The 14615-nt window shown below is 43.1% G+C and overlaps 1 protein-coding gene across 2 annotated transcripts; it reads left to right on the forward strand.

Annotated features, from left to right (window-relative positions):
• Positions 1-829: 829 nt before the first annotated feature.
• sdc4 (syndecan 4) lies at positions 830-14357 on the forward strand. 2 transcript variants are annotated; one of them, XM_076095818.1, is made up of 5 exons: positions 830-1122; positions 12719-12941; positions 13055-13098; positions 13242-13443; positions 13620-14357. In XM_076095818.1, exons 1-5 carry the CDS (start codon positions 1069-1071, stop codon positions 13769-13771), a joined length of 675 nt encoding a protein of 224 aa, XP_075951933.1. In that variant the 5' UTR covers positions 830-1068; the 3' UTR covers positions 13772-14357. The 2 variants fall into 2 exon arrangements, with proteins under 2 accessions (XP_075951933.1, XP_075951934.1); XM_076095819.1 differs by having other exon boundaries at positions 831-1122; positions 12722-12941.
• Positions 14358-14615: the final 258 nt, after the last annotated feature.

Raw genomic sequence — 14615 nt, forward strand, 5'->3', positions numbered from 1 at the left:
ATGCTCACATTTAGAGAACACGTTTTTAGATTATGTGAAATGCACTTAAGTACATGTGTGCTAACAATTTCGAGGTACTTTACGATGCTATACTTTACTTTGACTCCATTGTAAACCTATAGTGTTCTTTTTACTCCATAACGTGTATTTATTTTTCAACATTGAGAACAATGAACATAATAATAGAAAGAAGAGAAAAAATAAGTTCTGTTAAAGTAAAAAAAATCATAGAAATACTGTAGAACATTATATCTGTTTCTAAAGTGATAAAGCTGTGCAGAGTTGTGCAAAAGTTTACAGTTAAAGAATATGTACAATGTAAAGACATAAGAGTCCAGAATATGTGCTTTATTTACTTTGCTGATGCAGATGCAAAACATAAATAAATTGATAAAGTATGTGATGTTATTATGGATTAGGTTACCCTGCAGCATGTAAAGTAGTTAACTATTAACTTGATATTTAGCAGCTGCAACAGTACTGTCTTACAGTACATTGATTAACTATAATCCAGTGAAAGCATATTTATTATTCTGAAATGGCTAAATATATTTTTTAAATACTAATATATCATAAATGTAACTTCCGGAAACCAGTTTATGCTTTTATTTTGGAGCACACACCAGTGTTTCTTTTTTTTGTGGCTACATCCGGGTAACTTGACTTGTACGTCTGTCTCAGGGGGGCGGGGCCAACCTGTTGAATGTGACGGATTTCCCGTAAATTATGGGGAGAGGTAGGGAGAGCGTAACGTCACAAGCTCGACGCTGATTGGACGAGAGTCGGGGCGTCGGAAATATAATAGAGCGGAGCAAACCGCGGAGCAGCCAGTTTAAAAAGAGAAGAAGAAGAAGAAGAAGAAGAAGAAGAGAGGAGAGACAAGAGACGAAGACAAAAAGACAAGAAGACACAGCTGATAAAAGGACCATTTCTAGACAACTTGTACTTGGACTATACTGGGACACAAAAAACAAAAACTCCTGCCTAAAGAAACTGGTTTTAAAACCGTTTTACGACATTTTTGTTTGTTTGTTGTTGTTTTTCTTTACGTTACCTAAAAGGACAACCATGCTCAACATCTGCCTCGTGTTGATTTTATCTGCCTCCGTTCTCTCCGAGTCGGTAAGTAACGTTAACCGTTTACAGTAACGTCTTTTGTTTGTACACGTTTGTTGTTGGCTTCGGGTAGTTAGATGCTGTTGTTAGCCAGCTAGCTTTAACGGCTGGAGCTCATTGAGTGTGTGCGGTGGTTGTCCAGGAGGACCCGGATGTGGAGGAGAGAGGGGGGTCACTTTTCCTTCCTTCTGATTGGCCAATCACTGGGACATTTTGGGGGCTGATCTTTTCCATCAATTAGACAGAAAAGGTCTAAAATGATTTGTTGTTTTATATTATCTATTCACAGAAAGTAGGTCAAGGTGCAGACTGTACATGTCCATGTGTTGTTGTTGTTGTTGTTGTTGTTGTTGTTGTTGTTGTTGAAGAAATTCAGAATTGAGTTATTATTTTTCCAGCATGTTGAATCATGAGATTAGGGTTTTTCATAGTCACGAAATTCATTCTTTGGGGGTTTTGGTGCATAACAATGACCATAGTAATAGAAATAAGTGGAAAAAGTAAGAAATATTACATAGAAAACCATTTCAATGATGATGATAAAGCTGTGCAGAGTTGTGCAAACGAATATGTACAAAGTATAGACATACCAGTCCACAATGTGTGCTTTAAAGACGGACGTGGAGCCTTTATTAATATGTTGGTGTTATTTTGTATCAGACGTCTCATCTTTCACTGGACGTCCTCTCACACACCTGATACGTGAAACTGTGTCCTGTGTTGTGAAAAGCATAAATCTGACTTAACAGAATAATTGGAGCGCTGAGTGAGTCGCTGAGCCGGAGACGATTACAAATGTTAGATTTCTGACTTTTCAGAGTCTCGTGCTGTAATATTTATCTTGTTCAGGATGTGATATTCTGAATTGTTTGTGTGGACTCTGACCTATGATGTGCATGTAGTCAGACTGTGCTGTTTATCATTGACAGCTTTATTCCTCCGTCTCCATCATGAACTATTCATGACCTGCTGTTAGAATAACAGGTGATTATGTATAAATCAGATTTATCTGAAGATAAAATAAATATAAAGAAGGTGTTCGGTCAGTATCGTTGTGTTTTGAGCCTTTTCTTCATGCGGTGTAGATAAAAACAAACAGGAAGTGGTCCTTAAATGAAGCAGATCCACGGGACACATCAGCAGCATGATGGCTGGATGCCACCCACACACAAACCCCCCCCCCCCCCCCCCCCCCCCACAGTTAGCCCAGTTGGTCGGTACACATGGTGTGAAGTGGTGACTAGAAGAAGAAGAGCTGAACTTCAGGCTCCTCCTCCTTTACAACCCGTTCACATTCCTCAACGCCTCAGAGCTTCTGCTGGCTCACTCGGCCTCATCTTGTTGTCTCTCTCTCTCACACACACACACACACACACACACACTTCTTCTTCTTCTTCACTTTTTTTTATTTCCACTCTGGAATGTGACCCTTGGGGACCTTGACCGGCCCTCTTGGGGGTTTTGCACACTTGGAGGAGTCTCAATAGGACCATGGGGCCCTTTTTTCATAAGGGACACTCTCTATCCTGGTCTGGTCCGGTCCGGTCTGGATACACCTACTTTCCCACCAAGACGAGCTGTTTTATTTCTCGATGTTTCTGTTTCTTCTTTAGTCTCTTCTCTCTCTGATCAATTGTCTCTCTTAAGTCGGCCGCTTTTCTTTCTCCTTTCCTTTGATGGACACTTATCCTCTGAGCTAGGACAGTCCCTCCCTCCTCGCAGCCTTTTCTTCTTCTCTACCCACTGAGGTCATTATTGGTATGTGGGTTTGGCGTTCCCAGCTAATCGATAACAATGTTCTGCTACCGGACAAAAGAAGAAACAAACTCGTTGGCACGATTGGAATGTGTTCCGTCTTATCAAGTGGACGTCGAGAGACTTTTGTTTAATGTTCTAATCCTGAGAAGTCGTTGCTTCATTCAGCGCTCTGCTGCCCAAGCAGAAGAAACCTTTCTGGTTTCTGTGCGATACGCTGAGCTGCGTACACAGTTTGTCCGAGATAGACCGAGCCAAACGCATCCTGTTCTTCATATTCTCCTCATTGACTTCAGTGTTTCCGGCTCATGTTTGGGAGCACGAGTCACCACGAGTCCTCCGTGACTATTGAAGGTGAACGATAGGAAAGTACAGCAACTGTTTGTGTTTGTGTCTTTAAATAAACCTCTCAAAGTCTTTTGAGTTGTTTTCACTCCTCTCATCGGCGTTGAATCTCCTCATTCTCCCAGATGTTCCTGTGACGTCTGCTCTGGTTGGTTAATCGGGTTCTAAAGCTCTGAGTTAATCCGTGTTGCACCACCAAACCTCCGCGTGTTGCCTCTGCAGTCCGTTTGTTAGATCTTGTTGGAATGTCACTGGTTTTGCATTCAGCCTCGAATCATTTGCACGAGAATGAGACGAGCTTCTGTTGTGCACTGAAAGCCCGTGAGGTGAAAAGGAGGCAGCATGATAAATAGTGTCTCTAGGGTGTAATAATGGATCCTGCGTTGCTGACCGCTGGTCTATAAAATCCCTTTTGGGGTCGAGGAATGTTGGCTCACAGAGAGGAGAACCTGATTCCTCCTCCGCCTCCTCTCAACCACCACAGACCAAAGAGAACTACATGAATACATCAGGCCAGAAGTCGACCGTAAACCCTCTTCTTCTAAATCCTGGTCCTCCAACCAGGGTTTTTGGACGCTTTTGTTGTTGAGCAAGTAGTTTTAAACATAATCTGGACCTTTTTATTTTACAGCAGCACACGAGTATAAAATGCTGCAACTAACCGTTGATTTCATGATCGGTTAAATGTGATCACAATGACGCTTCATTCTTCTTCTTCTTCTCGTATCTGAAAGCAGAAAGAAGAAGCTAGAACATCACATGTTTGAGATCATTTATCAATAATCTAAAAATAGTTGAAGATAACGTTTCTGTTGATGAAGTGAATGAAAGATCAGTTTTCGTGTCGTTTCGTGATCCAATGATGTAATTATTAATATTAATAATAAGGGTACGGGTGTTGTTTGTCAGAGAGCGACCACCTGAGAACATCTCTGTGTTTTAGGACCAAAACATTAATTGATGAATCATTTCTCTGTAACGTGACAATATTTTCGTGATGTCTTCAGGACACATTGAGAAGTTATTTACACATCAAAGACTTTAAACAGTCAGACCGGCTACACGTTCTCATCTATATCAGTACATCATGAAGCTGCAATAATCAATAAGTCAACCTACAGTTATTTCAGTAATATTTCAAATAAAACGGCCAAATATTCTCTGGTTACAACTTGTCAAATGTGAGGGTTTGCTGTGTTCTTCAGCTTGTGGACGGTTGGTTAAAAGAAGCAAGTTAAAGATGATCAACGTGAGGATAATGAGAATGGTTCTTTAAAGATTACTCTACGATCTGTTTGGTATCTCTGAAGTCTATGAAGTTTATGTCTCCACCACCTAGAAGCATCAACATCATTCATTTGTTCTCTCGTGGGGATTTCTTCTCTCAGCTCTTCTGTGGTAAAGACTCTTTCTGCTGTTTTTCTGGAAATGTACTTCCAGCGAACACGACTAAGTGGTTTCTGTCAGACGTCTCGAATGTAATTTACAGTGTACACACACACACACACACACACACACACACACACACACACACACACACACACAGCCACCAGAGTGCCTTTGGGTGGTATGTGGGCTTTCCCTCATTCAGACCTCCTTCCTGACAAATGTGTCTCAATAATACAGAACCTCTTTGATGTGGTGTGTGTGTGTGTGTGTGCGCACACAGGTAAATGTGTCTTAGTTTCAGTGTGTGTGTGTGTGTATCACCCAACCGTTGTATAGTTTGCGCTACTGTAGGATTATTGAGTTTGTATGTCGAGGGCTTTTATTGTGAAAGGTGAGAATGAAAGGAGTGGTTCTGACCCGCCGTCTTTATTCCTGCTGTAGAATCTCATTGAGCTCATTTAAACATGCGTCATACGTTTTAGTGAGAGAGGGGCATCATGGGAAATGTGTTTCATTTGCTTTTCCTGCCGAGAGTTAGACGATCGATGCTGTTGAGTCAAGTCTGCACGTTTAAATACAAAGCTTTGGGTTAGCTTAGCTTAGCATAGAGACTTTAAACAAAGGGAAACCACTAGCCTGACTCCAGAGATGACAAAACTAGCAGTGTCGGCACATTCCCACCACGTAGGAGTTAACCGTGTTAGTGAGGAGCTGACGGAGGATCTTCGTCTTTGGATTCCCCCGATGAAGAACAGCAGCTCATCCTCACCTCACAAGATTAAATGAGATCTGTGTTTATGAAATAATCAAAGTTCTAGTTCATACACAGTCGGTACGCAGCCATTACCTCAGCAGGTTAATCAGTGCCAGAGTTTTATATTTCTATCATTGTTCCGTCTCTTCTGGTATTCATTCATGATGTGTTGAATATTAACCAACACAAGAACAGAACTCAGTCACTGTGAGCGTTGAGCTGTACTTTAAATGAACCTGAAACCTGTTCATGCTTCATGTCCGCCATCTTTCTCAGGAGTTATGAAGTCCTTATTCATGATCTACGTTGAGAGTTGCTTTCACGAGCTACAGATGTGATTCACGGGTCGATGTTCAGCGTCTCCTGTCGGCTGTGAATCAGAGTCTTTGTGAGTGACGTCCCACTCGGAAAGAAAGGACATCCTCCCGTACAGATGAGTCTACAGGGCATGCCTCGTACGATGCCGGCTTTTATTACACGCTGACTTTTGTCTTTGATGGATACTTCCTGTTTTCCTTTTTATGACGTCCTGCCATTTTTAAAGCCTGAAGCCGATCTGAGTTTGGTGATAATAACTCAGCAGCTCGATGTCTTTGATCCGAGGCAGCGGAAGACATGAGAGAGACTCGGCTCTTTATGTGAGAGCTCGACTCACTGCAGGCATTCAGGCTTATTCGTCCATCAGTCATAACGTGTGGGGGGGGGGAGTGACCAATAAAGGGCGTTACGATAAGACCGGGGACGCTCCCTCATCAAAACTCAATCAGTCTTATCAGCAGAGCCTGAATCAACAATCAATCAAGTGTTATCTGAAGCGGTCAGCTGAGCAGCACATCACTCACCTCACTGAGTAATGTCTGTCCTTGTGATGAGGACGGAACAGCCCGGTGGACTCGTTCGTCACGTAGCTCAGAGATTATAGACCCGCTGTGAGTCTCACATGGAGCTGGTAGGTGGACACGCTGCTATAGATAGGCCGCCGTGTGTGTGTGTGTGTGTGTGTGTGTGTGTGTGTGTGTGTGTGTGTGTGTGTGTGTGTGTGTGTGTGTGTGTGTGTGTGTGTGTGTGTGTGTGTGTGTGTGTGTGTGTGTGTGTGTGTGTGTGTGTGTGTGTGTGTGTGTGTGTGTGTGTGAGATCCGCGGTTACCTTGGTCATTGATACGCTCTCGAGGAGTCCGCCGCCATTGTTCTGTATCAATGGAAGGCACGGACCCAGAAGGCCGGGTGTGCTGACAGACGGCCTTCTTTAGTGAATGTGGACGATCTGGAAACCTGTAAAGTTTAAGACCTCCGAGCTGAGAGGACGGATAGACGAGGACGAGACTGAGGAGTGAAGTGTGCAGCAAGATGGGAAACCAGGCTTTTTATTCTAAGTGTAGTCTGAACAAAGAGTCGACAAATTACAACTTCTATCAACTGAAATAAACTCACATTTGTGACACTTCTGTGTATGGATCAGTGTATTGCATGTGAACGTGTGTCTCTACACTCTGCCGTGCTGTTCTACATGAAGATGAATAGATCATCGTTAGCTGCAGCTCTAGTTATGAACGTCGTGTCTTGTTTGAAGGGAAATGGAAAATGCTTTGCGGTCAGAAATGTCTCGGGGCAACATTCATATTTTGCATATTGATTTCCATATTAAATATCATCTGTTGGTCACAGTAGAGCATATTTACAGAAGTGAACGTGCTTCTGTTGACCTGTTAGTTTGGTCTGATGTGGAGCTCACGTGAGCTCTGTAGTGAAGGTTTCATTCAACAAGAGAAGCTTTGTTTCACGAGTTCATCTGAACTCGTGTTGACTCCTCAAAGTCTCTGCGACGCCACCAGTCTCATAAGATGAAGTCAATAAGAGCTGATGTTTTCCTGCAGAGCGGTGAGCTCCGTTGTCGCTGCATGTTTGTGGTAGAAGACTCATTAAAGGCTCAACGTGGAGCTCGTCACAAACGCATCCGTTCTCTCCATTGAACCCGTTCGCGTTGGCTGCTCTGCTCATCAGCTGCTGCTCATCAGGCAGAATACTGTGAGTCACCGCTGATCTGAGGCCGTTCAGACCCCGACGTACTTTAGCTTTCTGCTCGACGGCTCGACGGTAATGACGCCACATTCCTGGAAGTCTTTAGTTAAAAGCATCGACATCATCCGGATGTGTTGTTGTGCTCGTACAGTACATGAGGTGTGTGTGTACAGTACATGAGGTGTGTGTACAGTACATGATGTATGTGTGTACAGTACATGAGGTGTGTGTGTACAGTACATGAGGTGTGTGTGTACAGTACATGAAGTATGTGTGTACAGTACATGAAGTGTGTTGTTCAGGGATAGTGAAAGTGTTTGGTTACACATCCAATGAATACGATGTGGTAGCGTTGAAGGGATCCTCACTGACATTTATGTTGATGAACAGCTCGTTTTTCTTTTCCTGGACCATAAAACAGATTTAATACAGTTTTATGAAATGTATAACATGCAGCAGCCACGACTGAATGTGTTTAACGAATCGGACGAGTCTCTGGTCACCACGTTGGAGCTGATTTCCATGCTGACGTGGTCTCGTGTCCTTCCTCTCCTCCTCAGTCAGCTGCTTTAGATGCTCGTTGGTGTAACAGGCACACTGAAGTTTGTACGTCAGGGTTTTAAATCCGTCTCCTGGCTCACTGAGACTTCCTGTTTCCTCCTCTGCTCGCTGTGCTCCTGAATACCTTCTTGGGTTTTAGGAACATTGAGCTTGTTTTTGTTCATGCAGACGAGAACTTGGCCTGAATCCCAGCCTGGCTTTGCTTTGCTGGGAGAATATAGTGAAGATGGAATGTCCCCCGACACACACACACACGTATACGTACACACGTACACACACACACGTACACACGTATACGTACACACACACACGTACACACACACATACGTACACTTATATGTACACACACACACACACACGTATACGTACACACGTACACACACACACGTACACACGTATACGTACACACACACACGTACACACACACATACGTACACTTATATGTACACACACACACACACACGTGATGGTGATTCAGTGTCTGCCTTCATGTCCTGATCCTCTCCTTCCTGCTGTCTTACTGAGGACACCAGGCCTGTTGGGACAGGTCCTGTTAGACAGTCTGCTGGTTGTTTGTAGAGCAACACAAAGGAGACGAATGGAGTTTGTGTTTTAGTGCTTCTTCTCTCCGGGACACGAATGCATGTCCACGTTTAACGGTCGGGGGGGGGGGGGGGAACCAGGAGGATATGGACCCTTCAGGACCCTCACTTCTCTTTGTTTCTCTGATCAGGGAAACTCTTGAAGGCAAAATCACAAATGGTACTTTTTTATCCAACAAGGCAACAAGTGAAAGGCACTTAAAGATGTCTGGTGATTTAAAATCTTTAACTAATTAACTTGGATGTAAAGTTCCTTCAAAGAAATCCTAAGTTCTCTGTTAGAGGTTCCATCGTTTCATCCAAGAACGTTGGTTGTGTAACTCGAGCTCAGCTCATCTGCTTCATCAGGACGGTGAGCTTTGATTGTATGTGAAGTTTTTTTTAAACAAAGTAGTACTCTGAGTACAACGTGCCTCAGGGGAGGAAGTCACAAACCATCGTCTGAATGAGTGACTCACGCCGACGTACACGGTTTAATAAACCGACTCTGATGGATCCACATCATCATCTGAACGGCTGAGTCATATGAATGTGACTCAGCCCACTCGTTCCAGAGGAAGGAAATGAAGAGCCTGTAGGCTCCATGTTCAGGCTCGGGATTAGGTACACACACACACACACACACACACACACACACACACACACACACACACACACACACACACACACACACACACACGGGATACGTGGAAAGATTGTGAAGGAGCTCGACTCATTTGAAAATGTTGAATTATTATTTGTTGAATATCATTAAAGATTGATGTGTTGATCTTTAATGAGCTTCAGCTGTGATGACTGTTGGTGAACACAGTGAAGAGTTAGAAGTACATGAAACAGTTTGACTGAGATTAAACAATAGAAACTGTTTGACTGAGATTAAACAATAGAAACTGTTTGACTGAGATTAAACAATAGAAACTGTTTGACTGAGATTAAACAATAGAAACTGTTTGACTGAGATTAAACAATAGAAACTGTTTGACTGAGATTAAACAATAGAAACTGTTTGACTGAGATTAAACAATAGAAACTGTTTGACTGAGATTAAACAATAGAAACTGTTTGACTGAGATTAAACAATAGAAACTGTTTGACTGAGATTAAACAATAGAAACTGTTTGACTGAGATTAAACAATAGAAACTATTAGTTAAAAGTAGCCTAATGGTTAAACAGTCGTGTACTACTTCAAGTGGTAATTGTACAAGCTTCACCAAACTGACCTCAACATGTAATTGTGTGAACAAACTTTCTTTAGAAAGAAGAAAGAGATTAAAGAGAGAATGTAAAACAAAGAAACCAAACAGAGGAATCTCAGTAAAATGGCCACCGCTCTTTGTTGAAGCTGCTGTTTGGTCACAATGGGACCCCCCCCCCCCCCCTCTATGGAGTACTTTTAAAGGCAGAGGGGATTTAAAACGTACTCAGCACATGGTCCTCTAAATGAGGTGTGCTAATGCGATTAGAGGAGGTTGATGAGTCTTCATTATGTTAATCTTCAGAGTGATTTACAGGCTGCTGAGGGAAGTCTCCTTATCTCCTATCTCCTATCTCCTTATCGGAGCGGCAACTAACTCATTATTTTACATTATTGTATCCGACAACTATTTTACTAATCGTTTGGTAAAAAGATGTCGAGGTAGAGAAATATTTATTTTTATTTAAGGCTGCAGCTAAATTATTTAAATGTTTAATGTGATTTTTTTGCTCCTGAGCTAACGCCATTAAATGTCTTTTGTCTGAACAACAATTAGAAAAACTCCAAAAATAATCCGTTTATTATGATGATGCAACAAATCTTCCCTCGTGTTTCAGACTGAATGAGTTCATATTCATCTTAGTGTCTCGGTAGAAATATGAAATCAGGATGTTGTCTTTATGAATAGTCTTATTCTGAAATGACCAGACGTTAAAGTCCGTTTATCTCGATGAGTCTAAACTTTAATAAGTGACTCAGAGGATGAAGTTCGTCTTGTAATACGCAGCTTTAGTTACATTGTGACGACTGTTTCTCTTGGTTCTTTGTTCTTCATTGTTTCCTGATCCTTTGTTCTGGTTCAGAGTCGATCACGATCTCTTACTGAAATCATAGTTTCTCAGATTGATGATTTTAAAATAACTTCTTTTGTTTGAGCCAACGGCTCTGTGGATAGGAAGCTCTTCTTCTTCTTCTTCTTCTTCTCATCCATACGTGTTGTAATATCACCATTTACTGGATTGTCCCTTGATATTATATTTTCTGGGCTTGTGAAAAGTTTATCCCAGTTATTAATGAGTGAAAAGTGTCTTCGTGTTAAACCAGGGCCCCGTTCCTCGTACGTGGCTAACTGAGTTAGCCGGATACTTTTCAGGATAAGATGACGTAGATCAGGCTTTTCGGTTCCACGAAGCAAGTTTGGCAAAATCACCATGGCAACACATCCATAAGCTTGAAGCTGCTCCAGCGCTAACTGAAGGTAGCTGGATAAGCTGCCACTCCCCCGGAAAACATGGCAGCTCCTGTCATATACGGTAGTCTAATGCGCTTGCGCATATACTGGGGGTTATACGGGAGTTCCAGAAATGCATGTAAAGTGAGACACACGGTGATCCATTAAAGCAGCTGAGCAAACTAAGAAGCCTCTATTGCATTAATGTACAGCTCCCTTCCTCAGAGATCCACTGATGAAGGAGGATATTAGTTAGATTAGTGTTTTATAGGGAGAGAGTTCTTCCACATCGCCAAGATCCGTCATCACATCATGATGACTTCCTGTACGAGCGCTATCCATTCTGCCCACAAGGAATCATTTATTTACAGAGCTTCTGGAGCATACATTGAACACCACACGCTGCAGCCGAGCATTGACTCTCACACACTGGATGCAGCCTTGAGCTGTTCTGCGAGTGGTACATTGTTGTTCAGTGTCGGCGATGCGGAGAACATGGGGAAAGCCGCTGCATGCCGTGCTGTTGGTAAAGTTTATTAGGCGCTTAATAAAGTTATGGATGTGTTCATTACATCACCATGGCACATATTGTACTGACTCAGCATTCTGAGTAATGTGTGTGTGTGTTAGTGTTTACTTGCTCCCATGTCCTCTTGATGGCTGCGTTGCATACATGAGGGTTAAAGCACTCATAATGATATGACAGTGTTATTAGTACACCAGCATGTCATTACTGTAGAACATGATGAAGGTGGACTCATGATAAGAACAGAGAGAATCACACACTATTTATCTTCACTGCTTCAGTTGATTGAATGTCTGATGATGAATAACACACACACACACACTGATCCGCCCACACACAGACTCACACACACATATCCAAACTGATAGTTCTATATGGTAATCTACACATACATGTGTACACATATATATAGTACATGATACATGAGGGCATACAGTACATATATCCTCATATTAATGAGGATCAGTTAGATGCTCTTTGGGCTTGTTTTTATCTTATTCTGAAAGAGTTGAGATCATTATTGTCGCTATAGATCTCATTGGATGATGCATTCATGAAGCCTACTGCCAGCAGCTCATTTAAAGACATATCATCTGATTGGTTGGGGTGATGAGGCATTAAAATGAGCCGATACATTTACAACACTTACGTATTTAACGTGTCTGTGATATTCTGCGTGCTTCTTGTCTAGCCCTCACAGCGGTGGAGGTGTTAGATTTAGCCGTGATTATGGTCTTGAATTCCTCACATGCGTTCATGATCATCTCCTGCTCGTCAGCGCAGTAAAAAGAGGCTCTTTCTTTGACTTTATTTAACATTGTACTGTTAGAAAATCATGGTTTTGGTGATCGACGCTTCCCCCTTTTGAAGTAGGACGGGCACGCGCAATTATCCTGATCCTGATCGTCTGGTTCCAATTAACGAGACTGTTTGAGAGGATCAGCCTCTCAGCAAACCGACATAGCCTGATGTCAATCATCTCGTTAATTTAGGCTGCTAACAGGACTTTTGATCGACTTAGTTGAACCACGTACGAGGAACGGGGCCCTGTTGATGTCCTCCATGTTGTAAACACCTCTGACTCCTCCTCCTCTGACATCGTGTTGTAAACCTCTCTGACTCCTCCTCCTCTGACATCGTGTTGTAAACCTCTCTGACTCCTCCTCCTCTGACATCGTGTTGTAAACCTCTCTGACTCCTCCCCCTCTGTCTCTGGTGTCCCAGCAGGTGAGGGAGACGGAGACGTGGATGCCCATGAAGACCACGCAGACGGTCGACATGACGACGCGCCATGAACACCTGGAGTCATCGGGAGACTCGGTCAACGGGTCCGACTTTGGCTTCACGGACGACGAAAACGATGACAACGAAGACTACTACTCCGACCCGATGTACGACGACGAGGACGAAGACGAAGACTACGAGTTATCCGGATCCGGTGACGGAGGTTTGTTTACAAACACATTTTAAAAGCATGTTTGTCTTGTAATTCTGGAGCTAATTCTGATATAAATGATTTAAACGATGAAGACTAAATGAAGAATCTGCCTCTTTCCACAGAAACAACCGTGTCTCCTGTTAGAGACTCAAAGCCGTCAGTTAAGGTGAGAAACTTCTAAAAATATGTATTTATAGTCGTTTATGCTGCTTTTTTTTAAACAATATTATAGTTTTTTACATTTAAATTGGGTGTGATGTTGCTGAAGCTTCAGACTTTGGTTTTTAAATCCGTGTCTTCGTCCTTCAGCCTGAAGTCAACGACAACAAGATCCCAGAGGTGGAGCTCCCGGTGCGGCCGACCGTGGACCTGGTGGACCTGGTCCAGAACCGCAACGAAATCCAAGTGACCAAGGAGGAGGAGCCTAAGGAGGAGGAGGCGGAGCCGTCCAACGTCCTCATGTCCCACGCCAGTGAAGACAGCATCTTTAACAAGACGGAAGTCCTCGCAGGTCAGAACTCACCGTGATTAAAATCCCGTCTCTCTCTCATTGGTCTTCCTCCTCCTCTTAATATATATAACCCGTCTCTCTCTTCGTCTCCTCTTAATATAAAATCCGTCTCTCTCTCTCTTCTTCGTCGCCTCTCAAATAATAACCCGTCTCTCTCTCTTCCTCGTCTCCTCCAGCTCTGATTGCGGGCGGTGCCGTCGGCCTGATGTTCGCCGTGCTCCTCATCCTCCTCCTCATCTACCGCATGAAGAAGAAGGACGAGGGCAGCTACGAGCTGGGGAAGAAACCCATCTACAAGAAAGCTCCCACCACGGAGATCTACGCATAGACACACACACACACACACACACACCAATCAGCCTCACAGTGCCTCATCATCTTCTTCATCATCATCATCATCGTTCCTCCTCCTCCTCACTTTTCGATACCTCATCAGGAGAGAAGCCCCGACTACACGATCGATTGACTGACTCCTCCCACCTGGATGTGTGCTAATTGTTATCGGTGCCCTCTCGACCAATCGGAGGCTCTGTTGGTCCTCTCGTCCGTCTCTCAGCAGCGTGAGTGGACGGTTTCAGCTGCGGTACGCCGTCTCGTTTTGTGTTTTTTACATTTTTTATTATATTGTCCCCATGTGTCAAGAGAAGACGAAACAGAACTTTGAGGACTTTAAGCTCCCCCCTCCCCCCCCCCCCCCCCCGTTAGAAACACTAAACACTGTGCAATGATTCTGTCTCGGTACGGTAAAGTCACGTTATTTATTTCCTCCTGCAGCTTCTCGCACCGCTGTAGAAGAATGACTTTTATGTTTTTATGTGAACACTTTTATTAGTTTTATAAGAAGTCCTTGTAACGCAGAGAGATTTCATTTTTTATTTTCTATTAAAGATCTCGTCACGACGGGAAAGAACGGAGCTCAACGTTGTTCAAAGTCATTTTGATTTGAGTAAATCTGCCTGAACGCTGTAGATTTCTACGTCATCCGTTGGAACCGATGTTAAGTAAAGATTATCTGAGTTGTTTTATCCTCGTAGTGCTCAGACGGTTACAGGTCAGGAGAGTATCTGCAAGTCATTATTTCAGATTAAAACATTAGTCTTTAAAACCTTCTGGCATGTTTTGTATCTCCTCATGTGGGGAAAGTCCCGTCAGACTGACACCAAGCGCCTGAT

The sequence above is a fragment of the Anarhichas minor genome, unplaced genomic scaffold, assembly GCF_050575085.1.
Source record: "Anarhichas minor isolate MPS153535 unplaced genomic scaffold, ASM5057508v1 ptg000021l, whole genome shotgun sequence".
NCBI classification, from domain to species: domain Eukaryota; kingdom Metazoa; phylum Chordata; class Actinopteri; order Perciformes; family Anarhichadidae; genus Anarhichas; species Anarhichas minor.

What these genes read in the sequence shown, in the direction of transcription:
- sdc4 (XM_076095818.1), top strand. Translation starts at nt 1,069, where the DNA reads ATGCTCAACATCTGCCTCGTGTTGATTTTATCTGCCTCCGTTCTCTCC. An exon ending in ATCCGGATCCGGTGACGGAG is followed by an intron (nt 12,942 to 13,054) that starts GTTTGTTTACAA and finishes CTCTTTCCACAG; the next exon opens with AAACAACCGTGTCTCCTGTT. An exon ending in CAAGACGGAAGTCCTCGCAG is followed by an intron (nt 13,444 to 13,619) that starts GTCAGAACTCAC and finishes CGTCTCCTCCAG; the next exon opens with CTCTGATTGCGGGCGGTGCC.